The sequence below is a fragment of the Miscanthus floridulus genome, chromosome 4 (assembly GCF_019320115.1).
Source record: "Miscanthus floridulus cultivar M001 chromosome 4, ASM1932011v1, whole genome shotgun sequence".
In the NCBI taxonomy this organism is placed as follows: domain Eukaryota; kingdom Viridiplantae; phylum Streptophyta; class Magnoliopsida; order Poales; family Poaceae; genus Miscanthus; species Miscanthus floridulus.
Window position 1 is genome coordinate 89,056,940 of NC_089583.1, and position 25,096 is coordinate 89,082,035.

General features: G+C 45.8%; 1 protein-coding gene and 1 pseudogene across 1 annotated transcript; one reads left to right on the plus strand and one right to left on the minus strand.

Annotated features, from left to right (window-relative positions):
* The first annotated feature begins 2,153 nt into the window (after positions 1–2,153).
* On the plus strand, positions 2,154–4,371 carry LOC136552025 (peroxynitrite isomerase Rv2717c-like). The gene is made up of 4 exons (XM_066543571.1): positions 2,154–2,419; positions 2,532–2,672; positions 3,507–3,575; positions 4,070–4,371. The coding sequence occupies exons 1-4, from the start codon at positions 2,246–2,248 to the stop codon at positions 4,187–4,189; spliced, it is 504 nt and encodes a 167-aa protein (XP_066399668.1). The 5' UTR covers positions 2,154–2,245; the 3' UTR covers positions 4,190–4,371.
* A 653-nt stretch (positions 4,372–5,024) lies between these two features.
* On the minus strand, positions 5,025–6,976 carry LOC136552026 (large ribosomal subunit protein eL43z-like; annotated as a pseudogene).
* Positions 6,977–25,096: the final 18,120 nt, after the last annotated feature.

Below are 25,096 nucleotides of genomic sequence, written 5' to 3' on the forward strand. Positions count from 1 at the left end.
GTTAGTCTTTGAGAGGTCACTAACTTAGTGGTAGTGACATAGTCTCTTGTGTGTGAAATAGAGATCATAGCAACTAGAATTATGGATAGGAGGCTTGTATTTTTAGTAGGCTAACGCAACACTTGCTTCGCCATTTAATTGACTAACCACTTGGCTTAAGTGTTGTTGTAGATTTTTTAATAGGCTATTCACCCCCTCTAGCCATTAGGACCTTTCACCAGTGACCAGCCTTTCAACTTCCAACTTCATCCCTTGTGCAAATGTGTTAACTCCACCAAGTTCCAACACTTGTGCCGTGAGTTTAGCATTTCACAAATAAGTTTTCCAGGGGATGTAAGCACTCACTAGGTCCTAATGCAAATGCAAGTGTTAAATCACCTAGTGGCACTTAGATAACCGTATTTGCATCGAGATTACCCCTCTTAATAGCACGACTATCTATCATAAATACACTCACACCCTCTATGGTGTCTTGAGTGCCAAAACAAAAACATATTTGATACATTTGCCTTGATCAACACTTGATTTTTGTTTTTCTCTTTCTTCTTTTCTAAGTTGGAGCATTTGATCATCTCTTTTGGTCATCACCATCACCTTGATCACCATCATCTAGCTCCATTGCTTAGATGTACCAACCTAGCTTATATTCACACTTAATGACATAGGTTAGTACATAGGTTTCGTCAATTAGCCAAAACCAAACTAGGGCTTTCAGTTTAGTGTTGTTAATCCAATCGAGTTGCCACAAATGGATCAGGTGGGGGCGAGCAACTGGGCCCCAAGGAAATCTATGATTAAGAGAGACCTACAAGCAGTGAGCCCACACTGAAAAGCAATAATCAAGAGAGAAGAAAAGGAATCAGGAAGAGTACTCCTAGTAAATGAAAGTAGAATATTTTTAAACGAACAACCCAGTGATCTTACTGATTCTTTTTTCTTTTGTTTTTTCACTCACTCCCATGTAATCATAGTGTGATAACTTACATATATAACTTAATGAATGACTTAGATGTAAATTATTATTATAACATATTAATAAAAATATAAAACTATGTACAAAATAACTATGTAGCATAACTTATAAATATGAAATATTGTAGAATTTGCACATTTTAATACCATAATCTAACATGAAGATTTTATCATATAACTAAATAGAAAGCAAAACATCTTTCTAGGTTTACATCATAAGTTATCTTAAAACTTAAAAGAATAATTTGTGAAACTTGAAGCATAGTATAATTTAATATCGTGTATCCATTACTGATGCATGATTTGTATGTTGCATGCCCTGATACAAAATAAAGAGACAAATAAGAAATAGAAGGTCGCAACATTTTAACTAAAAACTTAGAACTAAATATGAAATCACATGTTGATCAGCTATTGCCTTTATTTTAGGTAACAAAACTCAATTTTGAATACGAAATCTTACATCATAAGTTTTGCATATAAAAATTAAGATGATTCATGAATTACATGAATCGGATTCAAAAAGAGTGAACACTCGCGAATAGCTCGCGTGAAAAGAAAAGGAAAAAGAAATTCAGGCATAATGGGACAAAAAAGGAAAGAAATGAGTTCAAGGGGGTGTTCACGGGATTGCAGGTTGCAGCCGAGCAGACGACCGCCAACCTGTAATTGGGGTCCTGCTGAGGCGCAATGACGAGAGAAACGAGAAAGAGGGAGGTGGTTGGAGGAAAAAGGAAGCTTGTGAGTAGAAGAAAGAACACGAGCCAATGGGATTCTATGTTTGATGAAAATTCAAGAGCCCAAAATTCACGTATGAGTAGTAGAGAGTTGAGACCACCACCCACGTATGCAAGAGAAGGACCTCTATCAAGAGTTTATAGCCACTAAATTTTCAAATTCAATACACGATCGAACCTTTAGCTATATTTTGTTGCCACTTTAAAATCTCAAATTCATTACTTTTTTTTAGCAAATCTCATGACTGGCCTAAAAAGTTAAGTACACGATGGTCTGCTGCTCTCTCTCTCTCTTCTTGGCTCGTTCTCATATGCGGCCGAGTGGCGTGGGCCGGTTGGCGAGGTCCTGTCTCGCGTACTTTCAAAGCCCAACAAATTGGTAGCACCCAAAGCCGAATGGGTCAAAACACAAGGCCTTGAGCGCTCCGTTGTGCTCCGCGAGGAAATCGAGACTCGAGAGCAGCCGAGGAGGCGACCGGCTCGGTGCTGAGTACCAACGTAAAGTCCAACCGGAGCCACCAAGGAAACGAGGAGGAATGGAAGCCGCCGGCGCAGCCTCGCCGCCCACGGAGCCGCCGGTGACTCACCCGGCGGTGGCGCCGCTGGCCTTCCTGCTGGGGAAGTGGCGCGGGGAAGGCGAGGGCAGCTTCCCCACCATCTCCTCCTTCCGGTACGGCGAGGAGCTCCTCTTCTCGCATCATCCCTCCAAGGTGTGGCGCCTCCCTACCTGCGCTGTTTCCCTCGCGAGAAAATCTTCCCTTCGGCTGCTCAATTCTTGGAGCTTTTTCTTTGACTTTACGGATCGGTGGTGGGTGGCTGCAGCCGGTGATCTCGTACACGCAGAAGACGTGGAAGGCGGCGTCTGGCGAGCCGATGCACGCCGAGAGCGGGTACTGGCGGCCCCGCCCTGACGGCTCCGTCGACGTGGTCATCGCGCAGAGCACTGGCCTCGCCGAGGTCCAGGTGAGCTCCTCGGGCCAGTTGGCCTCTTCTCTTCAATCATAGCGGCTGTGCATTATGGGGACAGATGCACATTGCTACCTGCAGGCTGCTCTGCACATGTGCCATCGCCTGTTGCATACCCTAGTGAACTACTGCACATTTCGTATCTCGCACCGGCATCCAAAGAATGATTTATGCTGTTTGACCAGAGATGCAGGGCACAAGCATCTTTAATTGCCGCACTGAAACTAGTATCGAACCAGCATTCCATTGGAGAAGTTGTATTCTGTTCCTGTATTATGAGTAGGAGATTTGCATTATTGACGCTTGATGGAAACGAGTATGGATAGAATTGTAGCAAATTAGGGAACTTATGTTTTGTACTTCTGTGGATGGGAAATGCTCTACTGCTACCAGGTAATAGAATAGGTGAGTGAATGGAAGTATGGAGCAGACAGTCCAGGAACAACATGAGTGCAAAATGGCTAGAGCTAATATTATTATCCTTGTGCCTCTTGAAACTGTTGATAAATGGAATGCATATTTCACTTTATAGTAGGTCTCCTTTGAATTTAAATATGTTGCACCTGGGACTAAAAGGTACTTCCTCAATTCCAAATTATAAGACGATTTGGCTTTTGTAGATACATAGCTTTTGCTATGTACTTAATTATACACTATGTCTATATAAAAGCAATACATCTAGAAAAGTCAAAACGTCTTATAATTTGAAAATGAGGGAGTACTTGCTAGCTGAAAGCTATGTTACTTTTCTAGAAACTATGCTATTCATATTCCTTAATTAATTTGTGTTTCGTTTTATTGAGCCACTTTTTCGGTTCTATGAAATCGCAGAAGGGTTCATATGACGCTGAAAAGAAAACAGTGACACTCCAAAGTGAACTCGTAGGAAATGCATCAAAGGTACTGCTCACTGGGTAACTATTGTTCTGTGTTGTCCTCGTTTTCTTTTACATTATCAGGTCATATATCCCTAGAGAAAATAGACCATGATATGGAATATTGGAAGCTTCTTCTATGCTTATAGCGAGTACCATGAATCTCTGAAAAAAACAGTATCATGAAATTATATCAAGAAATCCATCTTTGCTTACGGGCGAGGCTATTTTTTATTATTATTGTTATTGTACTGTGATACACCTTTTGTGTTCAAGAATCATGCTACTATAGGTTGGCCCATCCCCTAAATTCAGTCGGAATTCCTATTCTGAATTGGCCCTTTGAACTTCTGCATTTTGATTGCATCGCCTTCACACATTACCATGCTGCTAGATCAGATGCTACGAGTTTAGATGCAGATATGATCTCTTCTTTTACCGATGACCTTGAAACCCACGGGATAAAAGGAGGCAAGCCGTTGTCTTTTTCTACTAATAAATACTGCTGAATTTTGCCAGGTGAAGCAGATCACGAGAACTTTTCAAATGGCAGATGGGGAGCTCTCGTACGTCGTTCAGATGGCAACAATCACAACTAGCCTACAGCCACATCTCAGGGCCCTTCTTAAGAGGATTTGAAGATGACCGGCAATCTCCTATAGCAACGTCGCTGCGGCTAACCAACCGAGGGACACCTGTACTACAGAGCATAAACTTCCGGTCATTACTAGTTAGTGAACTTACAAGTTCAATAAGCTCATTTTCATAAACAATAGTTCCGCTCTTAGGAACCACCGTATATCTAAACGGCTTAACATTCAGCCCATACTCCACATATCGGAGATTTTTCAGGTTTTTTTACTTTATTATTTGTTCCTCCTTAACATGCATAGTGAGAACACAAATAACTATGTTTCTGAATATTACATGCGTAGAGAAAATAAGAGAAGAGCGTAAAAAAAATGCGCTCATGTTCACATGACGTTATGATAAATTGAAAAATGAGCCTTTCCACTATTTCAGATCGATCTTAATGTTCAAGGCAGCAGAGAGCAGAGGAGTTGAAGCGGGTCATGTTTCAGAGTCCTGGGGTTAAAAGTTCCAACAGCCACTGCATTCTGAAGCTGCCTCTTACAAAGAGGATCATCCAACAGGATGCTAAAGCCAGGAACCAAACAACAGAACCACCACACCGAGAACTTGGGTACTGTCAGATTTTGTGGATATGCTGCACAAGAAATGAAGCAAGTAGAACGGAGAACCAGAGACAACCTAAGCGCGCTCTCTAAAAAAGAGACAAGTATAAAAACCAAATATTCCACGTTATGAAATAAGGATTATGATCAAGCGGGTCAAATTTGCAACGAGAACCAAGATTTAGCACCATATTTTTGGAGACCCTAAACAAGACATTGATTTCCAAGTCTTGAGACACTAAAAAAACACTAGGACTCCCTTCAGAGAAGAAATCCAATCACGCTTCAGTTTGTTCCCTCAAGCGACGGATTGTGCTCCTGACAGTGACTGCATTAGCAGCGCTGCAAAGACACAAAATAATCAGGATATTCACCACAATGTAAGGTTGTTTAGGGAGAGGAAAGAAGTAGGAAAGAGGACATACTTCTTGGCATAAGCACCACCAGCCTTGACCTTCCCGCAGTCTTGTAACCCCAAATTTCAACTGCTTTCCTCTTCACAGCGAACTGGTGAGAAAGCACAGCAAAGTCAGTAATAGGACAAAACAAATACTATTTTCCATGTGTTTTAGAAACAAATTGCTCAACATGCATAAGTATGTCATAAACCATTCAAATATGATACCAAACAAGCAGAATTGACAAGAGATACATTCTACAGTTTACAGTTTATGGCAGTTCAGGTACGCAGAAGTCATTTTTTTTCGCGATCGGGCCATTCACCCGTTTTTCATTAAGAGGAAAACAGTTAACAGTACAACCGTGCGCACTCACGCAAGTGAGGAGCCTTCGTGACACAACGCACACCTTGCCACCTAGCTATTGGATTCACTAAGAGAAATTACATAGGAAAGGTGCTTTGCGACTAAATCAGCAAGACAAAAGCGAGCGACTATGCCCGCGGGTTCCTACTCGGGAAGAGAATTTGCATGGCTTCCCGAGTCGACGTCGACATGGGGAGGACGAAGGCGGTCTGGAATTCCTCAAAGGAGGCTTCGTCAGGTAGCTCAGTCTCCACCTCCCCGAGCCCCAAACGTTTCATCATCACCTTCCGCGCCTGAGCCTCCGGCTTCTGTTCCCTATGCCTGCTCTTGGCGGCAAGCCTAGCGCTCCTCTTGGGGACGAGCTCTGAGTCGTCCAGCTCCCCCGCCCGCGCTCTGGCCGCCCAGGTTAGCCGCAGTCGTGGAGGCGACGACAAGACAGGCATCGTGAGCGGCTTCTTGAATGCAGCGATGAAGTCCTCGGTCGACGTCACGGCCGTCGCGTCAGGCGCTGTGCCAACAGCAGCCGGAATGGCGGGGCCGCCTCCGTCTGCCCCTTCCTGAATGGCGGGGAAGAAGTCGACCTGGACCGGAAAGGTACGCATAAGTCATTAAGCTAGACTGCAGTACATTGTTCAAAATTTCAACAGCAGGCAGAAAAATGCATTACTAATTAAACCAATCAACATAAGACCTACCTTTCCACAGAACTCACAGAAGTACTTGGAGTTCTGAGACACCTCCATCTTCTTGATTTGCTTACGCAAGCTAGCACCATACCTAGTTCTTGTAACATTGGAATTTGCAAGGGTTAGCTTCAGAAAGTTCTAGAAGCATTAATAAGAATACCATATTTGCCATCGACAGCAACCTTCTTGGTACGCTTCGTCTGCATAGACATAACAAAAACAAGAAATTACAGTCACATACAAAATGTGTTCAGTATAGTATAACTGGTTGATGTGTGATACTTAAGTACAGATGCATCTTCAAGACCAACATCAAGTAAAAGATTGCACGCACTGAAGTTGACATGCCACAAGAACCAAGTATAATTTCTAACATTAGGTATGTAGTTAACCAAAATATCATTTAACTCATAAAATCATAAAAAGGGATACAAGCCACTAGATATATTTTCGTTCCTGCAAGGTCAGGCTGGAGGGCAGATATTGCACCAGCTTGATTAGACTCTACCTCTTTTCTGGATGACCAAACAACTTGATACACTGCTAGTACATAAGAGCGCATTTCGCAGCAACAAACGTTTCAGATTCTCTGTAAGATCACTGCTAAACATCATAAAGAAAGATGTTTTAGGAATAATCACTTGAAGCAGCAAACGAAAACTAGAAGAGTAGAATACTCCTCTCAAAACAGAGAGATGGAAGAGACAAAAACACACACAAAAATGATGGAAATATGAATTGGACCACCGTCGCGGCCACGTCGATGGAAGAGCATCTTGACCGGCTCCTCGATTAGTAACGACAATGCATGATTAGCAGCATTATTCTTAGCTGGGCATCGATCTCACGCTCAGAACATCGTGGAGGCCTAAACCACCGATAGGCTATTTGCGGCTTGATTGGTGCTAATGAGTCGATGGTGACCGATCACCAGCGCCACGCCACAGTGTTCGTACGTGTTCCGGCCTGAAGGACCGGAAACGGCGACCAGAGGGGGTGAATGGGAGCCTCAAATTTCTTTCTAAATCTTCGACCACTGTCCCAATATCAATTCCCAAAAAACATACACGAAAGACTTGATGACCACGACCCTAAAGAAGGGTGGATGCTCCCTCAGAACACAGCGGGTCACCACAGAGCAAACGGACCACAGATCGAAGCCCAAACGAGCAAACTCCCAAAATAAAACAGCACTGCTCCTGCAAATATCGGACACGTCCGGTATTTTCGGACACGTCCGGTATGATCTCGGACACGTCCGGGATTTTCAGCAGTAAGCTGACCAAAGGAGAAAAATCCAAAACCCCATCAAACGGTGTCCAAAAATCATGAAATTTTAACCATAGCTCTTTAGACACCAAGGGAAGGTCTCCACAAAATTTCAGCTCAAAACTCCAAAGTGAGAAATATCGGACACGTCCGGTATGATCTCGGACACGTCCGGTATGAACGAGCAGTTTCTCGGAAAAAATCAAATCAAGCCATAACTTGATCAAATCAACTCCAAATGACTTAAAACTTTGCACAAGGGTTCACAAGCGAGTAGAAAGGCAACCTCTAAAAGATCATAGCCCGAGACAAACTCTAACTCCGTGAATCGAAGGAAGTGAAGAAAACCCCAAGAAATATGTCAAGAACTAAAATTGCCCGGATCTGCGATCTCGTGAGGAATTAGTGGATTTCCTTCGGTGGAAAGCTTCTACTCATGTCACTGATCGATCCAAAGCAACAAGAACGAACCAAAACCATCCCAAATCGAAGAAACGAGAGGGGAAACAAGAAGGGACAAAAGAAGCTCGTGAAGAACACCAAAATCACATCAAGAACACAACTAAATCATGAATTCCGGAGGACATACGGTGGTTACGGCCACCGATTCCTTCCAAACCAAGTCACAATTTGAGTTGTGGACCTCTCTCATACATGGAAGCAAACTAGAGGAAGAAACCCTAAAGGAGAAAATGAAAAATGGAGGAGGTGAGGGAGATGGGGGCTCCCTCATCCTATTTAACAGGGCTATTACACATTCCCAGTTTTGCCCCTGGATACAAATGAGTTGAACCGCTAAGCCCAAGGGCGTTGTTGTCCAACCCGGTGTAATCTTGATCCGACGGCCACCGCGCCTTCTCATCGGTAGCTTCGCCTCGACGCGAACTCCCCGATGCCGCCACGTGCCGTCCGTCCCTCCTCGGAACCTCCGCCCAGGTTTTGAGGCCCAAACCCGTAAACCGTCCATCCGATGGTTTTGAGGCCCAAACCATCAAACCGTCCGCGAGTAGCGTACTCCATACGCGTCCCCCGCCATCCAACGCGTGTCACCACCGTCCTCGACCGGCCGGCCCGCCAAGTCCTCCTGAGCCTCGCTCGACTCACGCGTCCGCCGTCTTGACCCGGTCAACACCGTCACTCCATGTCTTCTTGCACTTGTCGATGTCCCAAGTGTCAGCCACCGCGGCTAGTCACCCGGCCTCTGGGTCCCTCGGTCCAAGCCTCACGTCCGTCCTTCACCGCTCCCGGTCTATCGGCACGGCACGTCCTCCTTGACCTTCACCTCGCCATCGACCACCGCATCCGAGCTCCACACCTGCACAACACAAGCCAAAAGACATATCGCACACATAGCTTTCACCATGGTAGGGTTAGTCACCACTCAACCTACTTCGTGGATCACATTGACAATCACTCATCACAAAACGAACACACAAGGGTACTTGTCAACCTTGTGTTCGCAATCTCCCCCTTGATGAGTGCATTGTCAACACCAATACACGAACAGCTTGAGCAATAGAAAAAGAAAAAGAAGAGAAAAGAAAGAACTCACCCAAATGACCAAAAGCCAAAGAAAAGCCAAGAACTGGGTCATTTGAAAGTGAGCAAAACTTGGTCCCCAAAGACATGGGCAACGGCTCGACGCAACCAAGTAAAACAAAGCTAGCCCTCAAGAAGAGGCAACGGGCTCAACACCACTAGCAAAGCCCGAAAAACCGAAAAACTGCTAGACCCTCCAGAAGAGGCAAAGGCTCAACACATCTAGCCAAACACCTCAAATGCAACTCCCCCTGAACAAGTGCAATCTCTCTCAAATGAATGCATATCTCTCAACTTTAGGTGAAATTGGAAGTTTCTTCCCCTTGTGTCATTGTGAGTGTGGAAAACTTTTCCCCCTTGTTGACACATGCACTTATCAAGCTAGAGCCCAAAGATTGCATCTTCCTCTCAAATCATGCTATGAATGCAGAAATGCACGAATGCAGAAGCTTCAAGATTATAGTAAGTAGATTGAAAAGAGGCTCTAGTTGATGCTGTCATGTATATATAGCAACACATACAAGTGCTAGCAAATGCTCAAAGTGACCAAATGAGACGAAATATGGCATTGAAGCAATTTTGATCAAGTTTGAGCAATTTTAAAAGAGGGTTCACCACCAAAGGAGCACATAGCAAAAATAGACAGGAGATCAACCTTGTGCTACACATGTATGCAAAGTGAACTACCCCAAACAAAGTTCACACATCATGTCATGAGACAAACTGGTGGTTTGATCAAATTTTAGACACCAATTGAAATTTATCGGAGTTATGCAGCTTATTACCAAAGTTTGTTAGACAAGTGTGTGCGGGAGGTTATCTGTGCCATCAAAACCTGACTTAGCGACCATGTCAAGCCTATGCCAAAGGCAATCAGAAGCTTAAGACAATGATCTCGATATCCACTACAGAGCTCAAGTTCACCAATAAGTGCAATTTGGAGCTGTCTCGATACTCTGACATAGGATAGTACAGACCCATCCCAATCTTTTCAAATCACTGAGTTTGATTTTCAAGTTTTAGCACAAAATCAAGTTTCTCAAGCAAGTGTGTAACTCAAAGTATGAGCCGTAGCAACTAAGCATATATATGAAGCAAGAAAAAGATCTCGACACATTCTACACATGCTAGTGCCACAAGTAGTGGTGAACACATTTCATGTTTCAACAAGTTTTAATCAAGTTCACAGTTTGGAAAACAAGCTTAGCTCATAACATGTATCAATTGATCAAAAGGAGCCTAAGCCAAAAGCACATCATTGTATATCCATAACATCCCCAACAAGAGCATAGTGTTAATCTAGCTACTATAAGGATGAAGCTCAGGATGCAATATGATACATGATGATATGATATGCAAGAATGATATAAAAACAAAAACAAAGGCTAAACTACAAAGAAAAGCAAAACTAGAATACAACAACCAAAGTTTCCCTCCTCTAAAAAGGGAAACAAACTCCAAGCTCCCCTCGCAAGCGAGCAAACTGGGCTTGGTCAAGTGGTTTGGTGAAGATATCTACGAGCTAGTTTTGGGTATCAATGTGGTGCAGATCGATATCACCTTTCTCATAGTGGTCACGCAAGAAGTGAAAGCGAACTTCTATGTGCTTTGTCTTTGAGTGAAGGACTAGGTTTTTGGCTACACTTATGGCACTGGTGCTATCACAAAACAAAGACACTCGCCTAAACTCTAACCCAAAGTCTCTCAGAGTAGCTATCATCCAAAGCAACTAGGAACAACAAGCAGCAGCAACATACTCAGCTTCTGTGGTGGATTGGGCGACGCTAGACTGCTTGCGAGAAGACCAAGACACAAGAGAAGATCCAAGAAACTGACAAGTCCCCAAAGTGGACTTCCTCTCAACATGACAACCAGCATAATCTGCATCAGAATACCCGCAAAGAGAAAGAGAGGAGGAGGTTGAAAACCAAAGACCAAACTCGGGTGTGAAATGAAGGTACCTGAGGATCCGCTTGATGGCTTGACGATGAGACGTGCGCGGCGAAGACTGAAAGCGCGCGCACAAGCAGACTGCAAACTGGATGTCTGGTCTCATCGCCGTTAGGTACAGCAGGGACCCGATCATGCTTCGGTATTCCTTCTGGTCCATGGCTTCTCCCTCCTTGTCCTCATCCAGGGCCATCGTGGTTGACATGGGCATCAAAAGAGGCTTGGCCTCACCCATATCAAATTTCTTGAGCACGTCCTTGGTGTACTTGCCTTGGTGCACGAACGTCCCCTCACGAGTTTGCTTGATTTGCAGCCCAAGGAAGAAAGTCAATTCGCCCATCATGCTCATCTCAAATTCCCTGCTCATAGTATCTGAAAACTTGGCAACAAGAGCATGAGAAGAGCCACCAAAGATTATATCATCCACATATATCTGAACCAAAAGAATGTCTGTGCCTTGCTTGAGGAGGAACAAAGTCTTATCTACGGAACCCATCCTAAAACCCTTATCAAGCAAGAAAGCTTTCAAACGCTCATACCAGGCTCTCAGGGCTTATTTCAAACCATACAAGGCTTTGTGGAGTTTAAAAACATGGTTGGGGTACTTTGGATTTTCAAAGTCAGGGGGTTGCCTCACATAAACCTCTTCCTCTATGTACCCATTCAAGAAGGCACTCTTTACATCCATCTGATACAGCTTGAACCCTTTCGAAGCTGCAAATGCTAAAAGAATCCTAATGGCTTCTAGACGGGCAACAGGAGCAAAGGTTTCTTCATAGTCTATTCCTTCTTTTTGGCAAAAACCCTGAGCCACTAATCTCGCCTTGTTTCTCACCACCACCCCATCCTCACTCTGCTTGTTCTTGTAAACCCACTTTATACCTATGGGGTGGCACTCTGGTGGAGGTGGAACTAAAACCCACACTTGGTTCCGCTCAAAGTTCTCTAACTCCTCGTGCATAGCATTAACCCAATCGGCATTAGATAGTGCGTGTCCAATATCTCGAGGCTCAAAAGAAGCTACGAAAGCAGAATGAGCGAAATGGGAAATATGATAAGACTTGGAACGCGTTACCCTTTCGTCGATGTCGCCGATCATGGTCTGAGGAGGATGGCGTCGCTGGATATGTCGAGGTGCACCCAAAGACGAAGTTGCCTCCCCCTCATCCACAGCTGGGGCCTCCTCAGTCGATTGAGGAAGCGGCTCGCATGGACCCCAAGAAGTAGAGGTGGAGGGCTCGGGGCCGTGAGCCGAAGTGGTCGAAGCTGGCTCGATCGGGGCAGCCGGTTGAGATGGCTTGGGATCATCCCAATCGACGTCATCGTCATCCTCAACGAAAATGCTATCACCCATCTCTTCATCACCTGCACGTTCAAAGACCGAAATAGAAGAGGGCATGGTTTCGTCGAAGGTGACTTCACAAGTCTCCACGACACGGTTAGTCTCAAGATTAAGCACACGGTACGCATGTGAATGAGAAGCGTAACCGAGAAATATACCGTCCGAAGATCTAGATTCAAACTTGTCAAGATTACCTTGCTTAAGAATGAAGCACCTACAACCAAAGACTTGAAAATGACTCACCTTGGGTGGATGCCCAAACCACAACTCATAGGATGTCTTCTTTAAGAAAGCACGAAGAAAAATGCGGTTTGAAACATGGCACGCGGTGTTGATGGCTTTGGCCCAGTAACGCCTAGGAGTCCTATGCTCATCGAGCATCGTCCTGGCCATTTCAACCAAAGTCCGATTTTTGCGCTCAACAACACCATTCTGCTGAGGGACATAGGGCGAAGAAAACTGATGTTCAAGACCCAAGGAAGCACAAAAGGTGTCAAACTGAGAGTTTTTGAACTCAGTGCCATTGTCACTGCGGATAGCTCGTATGGCATTCTTTGGTAACTCAGTTTGCAACCTCAAGATCAAGTCACGAGCATGAGAAAACGCTTTGTCCTTGCCCTCCATGAAAAACACCCAAGAATAACGAGAAAAATCATCCACGATCACAAGAACGTACCACTTCCCTCCCTCTGACCGAACCCGAGCCAGACCAACAGTGTCCATATGGAGTAGCTCACCGGGTCTCGTGGTCATGACCTGAGTCACTGGAGGATGGGAAGCAGCCACCATCTTTCCATGGCGACAGGGATGGCATACCAGATCCTTCTCAAACTTAAGTTTGGGCAATCCTCGGATCATGTCAAGAGAACTCAACCTCACTAGGAGATCGAAGCTCAAGTGACCAAGTCTCCTATGCCACTTCCACAAATCAGAAGAAGATCCAGCAACCAAACAGCGAGAAGAACCGAAAGACTGAGAGAAATCAGCTCTGAAAACTCGGCCAAAAGGAACAATCTGACAAACTAGATGTCCCTGAGAATCGAGCACACGAGAAAGTCCAGTCTTAAAGCGCACCTCAAACCCATCTTGAAGGAGTTGTGAAATAGAGAGCAAATTGAAATGCAGGCTTGAAACCAAAGCAACGTCCTTCAAGATAAAAGACTCATTGACCCGAATGGTCCCACGAGACAACACCTTACCTTTGCTATTGTCCCCAAATGTGATGTACTCCTTGTATTGCATGGGGTCAAGGCTGGAGAACCATTTGGAACTTTCGGTCATGTGGCGCGAACAGCCAGAATCAACAAGTCACGTGTTCTCCAGGCCTCCGCTCTGCATCAATAGAAATACAGGGGGTGAGCAAATGGCACAACACTGGGGTTAGTGAAATGAGGAGAATACCAGTGTTGAGTCATTTGCCCTAGAAAAGTGTTAGGAAAAACACCATACATGCCATGTCCCATTGGAGAAAAGCGATCACCACGTGGGGGAAAACGTGGTCCGCTAGGAGTGTGGGACTGAAAGCCACCGTCGCGAGGTCCAGAGTCATATAGATCATGACTTGGGCCACGCCGGGCACGACCACCACGTGGTCTCGCCACCTGAGGCCTAGCACCTTGAGGCATTGCACCTCTAGGCCTAACAATGTGCCTCTGAACAGGCGGTACATGTACGCCATGGGGAGGACAGTACATGTTCCGGTTGTTCAACTCGTACTCGCGCCGCTCATCTCTCTTCCTCCTAAAGCAAAACTCAGCCAAATGACCATCTCTATGGCAATAGTCACAGTGGTACCTCACCTCTCTCTTGGATGGTGATTGACTCACTCTCTTGTGGATGTGGTTCACTCTCTAAGGCTTTTTGGCTTTAGGAAGGGGTGCACTAGAGATGTTGGGTAGAGTATCGAGTGAGTTCCGAAAGTGGTTCGGTTTGGGAACCCAAACTTGCTTGGATGGTGGAGCTTTTGGTGGTTCTTCAAACACACCATCTTTGATCATAGGCTTGGTAGACTCTGGTGGAGGGATCTTGATCAATTTGGGAGTGTTGATGGGTTTCTCACTTGGGTTCAAACCACTATGTTCACCAACCTTGCCATAGACATGCTCACCCTTCCCACCTATAGCAAAGCCTACTCCCGATGAGTCAGTTCCCCACCTGAACTGGCTCACCATCATGCCCAACTGAGGCTCACTGCACGACACCTAGCTCAAGATGGACCGAAGTTGTGTGTTTTCTTCCTCGGTTCCCATCTTGTCGTGCCTGCAGGACTCAAGCTCCAACACCAAAGCTTCACATCGAACACATGTAGTGGTGGTGCTATCTGAGTTGGCCTTCTCAAACTCAGCAAGTTTGGCAACCTTCTCTGCCAACTCAGATTGCAAGCCTGAGCAGGACTTGCATGCACCGAGCAACCCAGAACGAGACTTCAGCTCATCACATTCATCAAGCAAAACAGCATACTTGGATTGCAAGTCAGAGAGGTTAGACATGTGTATAGCGCACTCATCGCACTCCTCCTCCTCTGACACCACTACACCACTCTTGGCAAGCTCCAACTCCTTCAAAGCAACCTCTAGCTGGTCCTTAAACTCTTTTCTCTCGCGGGCAGCACGCTTAAGCAACTTATCTTGACTCATCAATGTATCATTCATAGTATCAAGCTCAAGCATAAGTGAGTCAAGTGTGGGTGGTACCTCATTTTCATCGTCGTCGACGTCGACGTCCTTTTTGAGCTTTGCTCCACCGTCAACCGCCATAGTGCAAAACCCACCACGGTTTGCACCGGCAACAAAGCAGAGACCGTTGAGCTTGTCCTCGCGCTTCTTCTCGGACTCATCGTCGGTCGAGGGAGAAGAAGAGTGATCATCGTCGGAGTCATCGTCGAGGTCGCTGAGGGAGGCGAGGAAGGCGCGTTCTTGAGCTTTGGCCTTCCTACGGTACGCCTTCTTGATCGCCTCCTTGTCGAAGCCACCCTTGGCCTTGTGCTTGCCGGAGGTGTAGTCGCGCTTATCCTTGCGCTTGCCGGAGTCGTACTTGTTGGTGAGGGGCTTCTTCTTGGGGCAGTGCGCGACAAAATGGTCCGGATCTCCATATCCATAGCATCCCTCCTTCGGGCCACCACTGCGTCGGCGGTTCAAACGGTTGTTGTGAAACCGAGAGAACCGACTGATGATGAGTGCCAACTCATCATCCCCAAGAGACTCTAGCTGCTCTTCTGTGACTGACATCAAGCACGACAAAGAGAAAGAAGCTTGTGAAGGGTTAGTCAATGAACTTGAACCACTACCTGAGACCAAAGCCATGGTTGGTGCAGAAGGATTCTTGAGCTTGGCTTGGGTTTGGTAGTCGATCTCTGTGGACTTGAGCTTGCTGAAAAGCTCGTCGACGGTGAGGGTGTCATAGTTGGCCGACTCGATGATCGCCGACACCTTCACATCCCATACCTTTCGATCAAGGGCATAGAGAAGCTTGAGCGCCCTCTCATGATCACTATAAGGTAGGTTGGCCTTGTTCGCTTTCATTTTGTTGACGATAGTCTGAAAGCGGGAAAACATGGCATCGATGGACTCGCCATCAAACTGAGAGAAGTTCTTATACTCGTGCTTGTACGTCTCGTAGAGTCTGGTCTTGACCTGTGCGGTCCCCTCGTGATAGCTCTGAAGCCTCACCCAGATCTCTCGAGCTGTAGTACAATCGGAGACACGCTCGAACTCAGAAAGCGAAAGACTCGAGAAAAGCACACTGCGAGCTTTGCTATTTGCATTGTGCCGATCCTTGTGATCCTGGGTGGTACGGGCCGCAACAGGGAGCACAACGTAAGTCGTATCCTCGCAAATTTCCCAGATAAGCCAATCAATCCTCTGGAGATGCGCAGACATGCGGATCTTCCAATAAGGATAGTTGGACCCATCAAAGTGCGGTGGTTTGCCGGAACCAAGCTCCATGTCGCCTTCGTGGATCACGGACCGATTAAGGTGGAATGATCCTTAACCGGCTCTGATACCAATTGAAGGACCGGAAACGGCGACCAGAGGGGGGGGGGGTGAATGGGAGCCTCAAATTTCTTTCGAAATCTTCGACCACTATCCCAATATCAATCCCCAAAAACCATACACGAAAGACTTGATGACCACGACCCTAGAGAAGGGTGGATGCTCCCTCAGAACACAGCGGGTCACCACAGAACAAACGGACCACAGATCGAAGCCCAAACGAGCAAACTCCCAAAATAAAACAGCACTGCTCCTGCAAATATCGGACACGTCCGGTATTATATCGGACACGTCCGGTATTTTCGGACACGTCCGGTATGATCTCGGACACGTCCGGGATTTTCAGCAGCAAGCTGACCAAAAGAGAAAAATCCAAAACCCCATCAAACGGTGTCCAAAAATCATGAAATTTTAACCATAGCTCTTTAGACACCAAGGGAAGGTCTCCACAAAATTTCAGCTCAAAACTCCAAAGTGAGAAATATCGGACACGTCCGGTATGATCTCGGACACGTCCGGTATGAACGAGCAGTTTCTCGGGAAAAATCAAATCAAGCCATAACTTGATCAAATCAACTCCAAATAACTTGAAACTTTGCACAAGGGTTCACAAGCGAGTAGAAAGGCAACCTCTAAAAGATCATAGCCCGAGACAAACTCTAACTCCGTGAATCGAAGGAATTGAAGAAAACCCCAAGAAATAGGTCAAGAACTAAAATTGCCCGGATCTGCGATCTCGTGAGGAATTAGTGGATTTCCTTCGGTGGAAAGCTTCTACTCATGTCACTGATCAATCCAAGGCAACAAGAACGAACCAAAACTATCCCAAATCGAAGAAACGAGAGGGGAAACAAGAAGGGACAAAAGGAGCTCGTGAAGAACACCAAAATCACATCAAGAACACAACTAAATCATGAATTCCGGAGGGCATACGGTGGTTACGGCCACCGATTCCTTCAAAATCAAGTCACAATTTAAATTGTGGACCTCTCTCATACATGGAAGCAAACTAGAGGAAGAAACCCTAAAGAAGAAAATGAAAAATGGAGGAGGTGAGGGAGATGGGGGCTCCCTCATCCTATTTAACAGGGCTATTACACATTCTCAGTTTTGCCCCTGGATACAAATGAGTTGAACCGCTAAGCCCAAGGGCGTTGTTGTCCAACCCGGTGTAATCTTGATCCGACGGCCACCGCGCCTTCTCATCGGTAGCTTTGCCTCGACGCGAACTCCCCGATGCCGCCACGTGTCGTCCGTCCCTCCTCGAAACCTCCGCCCAGGTTTTGAGGTCCAAACCTGTAAACCGTCCATCCGATGGTTTTGAGGCCCAAACCATCAAACCGTCTGCGAGTAGCGTACTCCATACGCGTCCCCCGCCATCCAACGCGTGTCACCGCCGTCCTCGACCGGCCGGCCCGCCAAGTCCTCCTGAGCCTCGCTCGACTCACGCGTCCGCCGTCTTGACCCGGTCAACACCGTCACTCCATGTCTTCTTGCACTTGTCGATGTCCCAAGTGTCAGCCACCGCGGCTAGTCACCCGGCCTCTGGGTCCCTCGGTCCAAGCCTCACGTCCGTCCTTCACCGCTCCCGGTCTGTCGGCACGGCACGTCCTCCTTGACCTTCACCTCGCCGTCGACCACCGCATCCGAGCTCCACACCTGCACAACACAAGCCAAAAGACATGTCGCACACATAGCTTTCGTCATGGTAGGGTTAGTCACCACTCAACCTACTTCGTGGATCACATTGACAATCACTCATCACAAAACGAACACACAAAGGTACTTGTCAACCTTGTGTTCGCACGGCCATATGCATATGCTTAGAAACAGAACTCTCCTTGGTTGTTGGCACACCCTTAATCTGCAGTGGTTAATTTAGGCCGGGGGGCCGTACGTGCCAACAACAAGGCTGCCCCAAAACCAACGCATGTGTATCATCATCGACCTACTAGTTCAGGCCTCAGACACGCTCTTCGACCTGATGTCTTTGCCATTTTTTCGTACTACTAGTACCTTGTGCCTAGGACGTCTATTAATCTTGCCTTGTGTTGGGGGCAGGAACCTGATGCTTATGTGGTAGCCAAGTAAGCCACGCAGACGCAGTCCACAATCTGTCGCGCCAAGTCCTGAATTTGAGCTGTGCAGGGCACGGCAATGCAGAGATGCTTTTACGTGTCGCCGTCGCGTGGCCGGCCGGCTAGCAGCGGCACCGGCACGCGACGGCTTACCGAGACGAGGACGGTCAGACACATACAGGCACAGAGAAGACCCTGTTTTTTCAATCTTCACCTGTGATCCGCCGAGGCCTGCGGGTGCACCGACGTAGTCGCCAAGACGCCAACTGAAATCAAACAGACTACCTGGCAGATCCATATACCGTTTGCAATCGGGTTTTTTGGACGGTTTTGATCTAGCGCATATGTTACCTTTCGCAAATCCTTGCAAAAGAGACGACGCCCATCTTTCGGAAAAAGCAGGGCTATTCTGTCCTGGGCTCCTGGCTAGACCTGTCGAGGGCATGTGCCATATGTTTGGTTCACAAAAATTCTTTTCATGATCCATGGAAAAACAGTGAAACACAGTAGCATCGTCCTGTACTAGGGGCATGAGACATGACCAAGCTCTCCAAGAAGTCGTGTCTAGTTCATGCGTTTAGTTTTTACCTCGTTTTAGATGGATCAGGGATTCATAATCTGACACAACTTTTCCGTTCATGTTGTAAAGTTCTTGCGAAGATTTTCTTCTTTGGCCTTGTTTAGATGCCATCCAAATTCCAAGTTTTTTCACTCTCTCTCCATCACATCAATTTTTAGTCGTTTGCATGGAGTATTAAATGTAGGTAAAAAAAATAACTAATTACACAGTTTAGTTGAAAATCACGAGATGAATCTTTTGAGCCTAGTTGGTCCACGATTGGACAATATTTGCCAAATAAGACGAAAGTGGTACTATTCATCAGGTTCAAAAAATTTGCAAAGTGAACCAGGCCTTTATCAATATATATCGGCAGCTCTCCTCCTTAATTGAATTTAAAAAGAAGAGTCTTACGCGACGGAACATCTTATGTAGCTGTACCACGAAGTGCTGTACATATAGGGCGTGATTGGTTACCCGAACCGGGCCGTCATTTGGCACATCACGCATCCTTTGGTGCATTCGCCTGTGTTTGGTTGCCCTACTCGCATCTTTCTCCTGCTTTCTCCCGTGCAAATTCGCTCCTCCATCCCGGACGCCCCCGCCTTCTCGATCCCCACTTCCCTCTCGGTGCAGGCTCGCTCGGTGCTTGGCGGAAACCTTCGCGCCGAGCGCGGGAGATGAGGCCGTCCGAGCCATAAAGTGCGCGCGCGGGTCTCGGCTAGGGTTACCACCCTCACTCTTCGCCTCTCCTTCCGCCATAGCTCCGGTGCGAACTCCCGTCTTGCTCCCCCTCGACCTCGATAGTCCTATCGAGGCGACCCTCGCCGGCGGATTTCTCTTGGTCCTCCGACGCTTGGACGGTATATATATGCCACCTGCGCTCTTCCCCACCTCTTTTTCACTGTCAATTTTGTTGATTTGTTGGTGGATTTTGCTTGAAATGCCAAGAAATCAGGGTTCTTGGTTTGACATCCTCAGATCTGTACGATGCTATACCTAATTTACCTGTTCCTAGCTCAGATCTGTATATGATGCTTCGTATTTGGTTTATACCTCATGTTTTGTGTAGATCTTGTACATGTTGATGCCTATTTTGTTGTACACACTGAGCAAAGTGCCTAGAGGTCAATGATGTTGATTGGATAACAGTATACGCTGGAGGAGCACCCTTTGGTGTGGCAGCCGCGTCTTTCATTGTTCATTTTGTCTGATTTTTTGCTTGCTAAGCAGTACACACCCATGTTGCATGCTCGCTTTCTAATGTTGCCCTCCATCCTGTTGTGGTAGACATGGCATTTGAAGCTAGGCGAAGGGCTGCCGCTGTTGTGGTTGTTGCAGTGGCGACTTGGTTTTTCATGTGGTTTAGAAGGAGAGTTGAAGATTCGCGCTCAGTTACCTATGGTCCCTTGGCTGAGAGGGACATACAGAGGATGAACAACCTTAGATACATCTATGAATCTGATGATGTGCACTGTGTCAACCTTCTTAGAATGAGGAGGGCCTCTTTTTCCAACTTTGTGACCTTTTTCGTAGTAGAGAGCTTGTCACTGACAGCATACATGCATCTGTTGAAGAACAAGTAGCCATGTTCTTACATGTTGTTGGTCACAATGAGAGGTTTAGAGTGGTTGACCTTACCTTCAGGAGGTCCACAGAGACAATTAGTAGGTTCTTACAGAAGGTGTTATATGCGGTAGGAGAGCCGAGGAATGAATTGATTGTCCCTCCTGCTTTGGTTCAGTCGTTTATTTTGATGATGCTTGAGTTTTTTATTGCTAAGCATTGTTGTAGGTGCCTCTAATTGTTTCATATTGCCTGTGATGGTTTCAAAATGCCATGAAAACATGTGGAGACAATGACCTTGTGAGGAACTATGACTTTTGGGCAACCAATCACGCCATTGTTCATGATTTGTTGGGAGTACTATTGTCATGTTTATGTCATTAAAAGCTCTAAGGTCATTGTCAATGCCAAACTTGTTGAACTGAGGCAAAGTTATCTCTGTTTCCTTCTATTCTTCTTCATTCTACAATAGCTGGTGGTAACCATACCAAACTCATACATGGGTACTCAGACCTGGGGCAATGCGACCAACCAAACAAGAACTGGAATCACCGGTTCATACACCGAAACGGTGCAAATGGGGAACCAAACACGACGCTCCTCGTCCGGTATTCTGTACTCGGATGCAACCAAACACACCCACTTGCATGCTTCCATCATGGCTGGGAAGCGCCTGCACAGGCCCTCCATCCCGGATCACCAGTGCCGGGGCAACCAATCACGCCCATATTGTTCGCTTGGCTTATAAGCCGTACTTTTTTAGCTAACAAATATTATTTTTCTCTCACAACAAATCAGCCAACAGTACTTTCAGCCATGGCTTATCAGCCAAATGAACAGGGCAATGAACGTTATATATCGGTAGCTCTCCTCCTCGGTTGATTTTTTTTAAAAAAGAGTCTTACGCAACTAATCATCTCGTGCAGTCGTACCAAAAGTGGTGTACAAACCTTACCGTTATAAGCATCTTCGAAGATTGAGCCGGTAAATCTTAGAGATTGACGAAGATAGCACAGACACCTCGCTGCCGACGGAAATGTCGCTTACCACCGAAGGCACAACGCCGTTAAATCTTAAAATATTCGCTCCCACCAATAGTCGAACCCAGGACCTGAGGTTCTACTTAGGACCAGTTTGTTAGGGCTCCTCTCTAGCTCCAGCTGCGTCTCCTTCGGAGAAGTCCTACCAAACATTTTGTAGGAGAGGAGCCCTGCCGATGTCCCCTGAGCTGTAACCACTTGTTATAATTCTTTCTGCTATGAATTTTAATGGTTTTGCTAATTTCTGGTAGCTCAAAAATATCGAAACTAAGCCTGAAAAGTTGGGCGCCATTTTATCATGACAATCTTAGAGCAACTCCAATAGGTTGGCTAAAATTAGTAGCCAAATTCCGTTGTTTAGCAATTTTGTAAAATATAAAACTCCTTAAAAAAGAAGGGATCCACAACCACCTTGCTATTTTACAAAGTTAGATAGCCAGTGTCCGTCGTTGGCTATATATGGCCACCGAAAATTAAGGGATAGCCAGCTTCCTATTTTACAAAGTCAGCTAGCACATCTGTTGGAGCCTATTTTTTGCTATATAAATCGTAAAATAGCCTGCACATCAAGAATAGCCAATCTGTTGAAGTTGCTCTTAAGGTGCCAATTTTGAAATTCTGAATACGCACAGCCAGTGAAGCCTCGCTTGGCGCATCTAGATTCCCGAGGGCCATCTTAAGTATAGATTTTTTCAGACTAAGAAAAAAAAGCAAGCGAATGCTAGACCAGTTGGTCTGGCTGGGCGCCTTGCATCCTGTACCGGCCAGAGTTCAAACCCCCTGGGGGCGGATTTGTTGGCCGGAGGAGACGTGGTTTATCTGCGCATCGAAAAAAAATTCCCTCATCTGTCCCACGGCTGCGTGAGAAGGTCTTCTTCTTAAACAATGCCCAGGGTTGTTTTACCCCGCGGGTCGAGTATAGATTTTTCAGACTAAGAACAACTCAAAAATCCCTTTATACCCATACTAATTGATGATAGGCATAGAGATTTTTATATAAAAAACCCTTCAACAACTTATTTAATCAGGTCTCCAAATATAATCATCATTTATTTTTGGATTTCTTGCTAAGTAAAAATAAAAGCGAGAATAAATCTCTAGAGTACTCATAATATATAGAAAATGTTTTTTTATATCTTTCCATCATCTAACAACTTTTCTGTCTTATGCGTATACTCTAGAGAGTGAGTCTCATCTATATCTTTGGCTAACAAGAAATTTGGAACAGAGGATACTATATTTGAAGATCTAAATAAAGAAGTTGTTGGAGGATATTTTTGCAACCAAAATATCTACTCCTATCAATTAGGAATGATATAAAGAGACTTTCAGAGTTGCTCTAATAATATTAAAGAGTCTATTTTAATATATAACAAAAATAAAATAGATTAATCATAGCTCAATCTATAATTTTTAGAGCCAAGAGTAAAAAATACATAGGTACTACGTAGTATTCTAAGCCAAAGCTCTACTAAGGGCTTGTTTGGCAGGGCTCCTCTCCGGCTCTGGCTCCGGCTCCCTCAGAGGAGCCCTGCCAAACGTTTTCTTGGAGGAGCCGTTTTTCAGTAAAAAACAAAGGAGCCGGAGCCATTTTGGAGGAGCCATAATTTGTGGCTCCTCCAAAACGGCTCCGGCTCCTCCGGAGGAGCCCCTCGGGAGAAGCCGTGCCAAACAAGCCCTAAATGGAACCGAAATGTTTACGCAGCATTAAGAAGGTTATGTTTGTTGGGTCGACACATTCAAGGCATCAGCCGACAAAATAAGTTGGGCAAATGCTTAACTGAAGGGCCGCCCGGGAAACATGGTTGGACACCCGCGTTTGGCGTGACCTGGTGTAGGGCATCCCTTGCCACCACCCGCCAAAGTACAGCAGGTGGTGACATCACGGCTACATGAGCGTATCCATGTCGAATTTTCATTTCCCCAAGGAGACAGAGGTGATGGTCATATGGTATGGTATGGTACCCTGCTTGGCCGACGGGACAAGATATATTCCACGGCAATAAAAGGCAAAAAAAAAAAAAATGCTAGGGAAGATGCCCTGACATTGTTTTATCAACTCTTTTTTCAAGAAGAGGGGATTCTTTTATTTTGACACAACGGGAAAGATGCCTTGGAATGAAAAAGGTAAACGATTTTTTTCTTCTTGATGAGAGCAAATCCGTTTTCTTTTATATTTCTTCGAGAGAACACTTAAAAGAGTGTTTCAGATATATCTCAAGAAAAACAAAGGCTAATACCATCGCTAGATAAAAAGACACAAAACGACCTCTAAAATATAAGAGTACATCAAAGACCAAATTAGTCGTCATCTTCTTTCGGGCATCCACTGCCTGCAGAGTTTAAAGGTCGCACTGCAAAGATAACAAAGAAAAGGGCCACCTACAAACACCCTCGTTAAACACATGGCTTTGAAGACCGCAAAATCCACTCTGCTGACAATGAGATCTAGTATCCACTGAATGAGCATCGGCTGGAGGAATTCTCCAAGGAACACAAGCTTACAATCCTTCACCATCAAAACAGAGTGTTGAAGATTCCGAACCTTGCGGTTGAACAGACCAAAAGAAGGGGTCAAGATCGCCGCATCGAAAGCCAACCAATTGCTTCCACTGATAAGCACACCAACTGCCAAGATCTAAAGAAGATCAATAGATCTGACAGACCAGACTCTCACGGGTCTTCCACCAATACCAGATCGAACGTCGTCAAGGTAGAGAGAGACCGGAGAAACCTTATTCCAAAGTACCATCGTCGCCACCACCTCGTCGATGACACCAGAACCAAACCCTAATCTAGAACTACGAAGAGAAAACCCGCTCCTCTGTCCACGAGAAAGAAAGCAAAGAACCAAGAACTGACTAAAGTTTAAGAACGGATGGTCTCTGTGAGCCCTCGGGGGAAAAAACAACACGATAAGGAATTATTATGGGCACTTCTAGCACTCAATTTTCTTTCTGCCGATGTCAAATCAGATGGGAGGAAAAAATATGCTGCAGCACTTTGATTTTCCTTTGTGGTTCTTCTCCTTTTCCCTTGCCCTTTCTCTCGAGGCTAGTGGAGCATCACACAAAATGCTTCCCATTGTACTAGTACTACTACGTGTCTACTACTGTCTAGTCACCACTTGGTGCCTTTTCTTTTCTGGCATCAATCGAAAGGTGGCAAAGAGTGTCATTTCTACATAATAATGGCAGTGTGGGTGACCATTGCATTGCGGTTGCGCCCCTCCTCTTTTCTCAGTTCATTCAGCAACTAATACTACATGCTTTGTTGCCCCTGGAAGAAATAGAAAACCATGATGCTACACGCGTAGTGTTGTTTAGCATCTAGCATGGGCTCACCGCCGCACTCACTACCTTTTTTCCCCGGGACAAGATCAAGATCGCGATCGCCGGCCGTTGGTTCGTTTTGCAACGGGTTTCCGTGGTCCTCTACCTGCTCCCCCTGCCTTCTAGTGCCAGAATCAGCCACTTTCTAGCCTATTCTCCCTTGCCTTGCCTGCCCATTCCTCCCGCAACTTGCACGGCCGCCCACTCCCACGGCTACGCCTAACACCGAATTC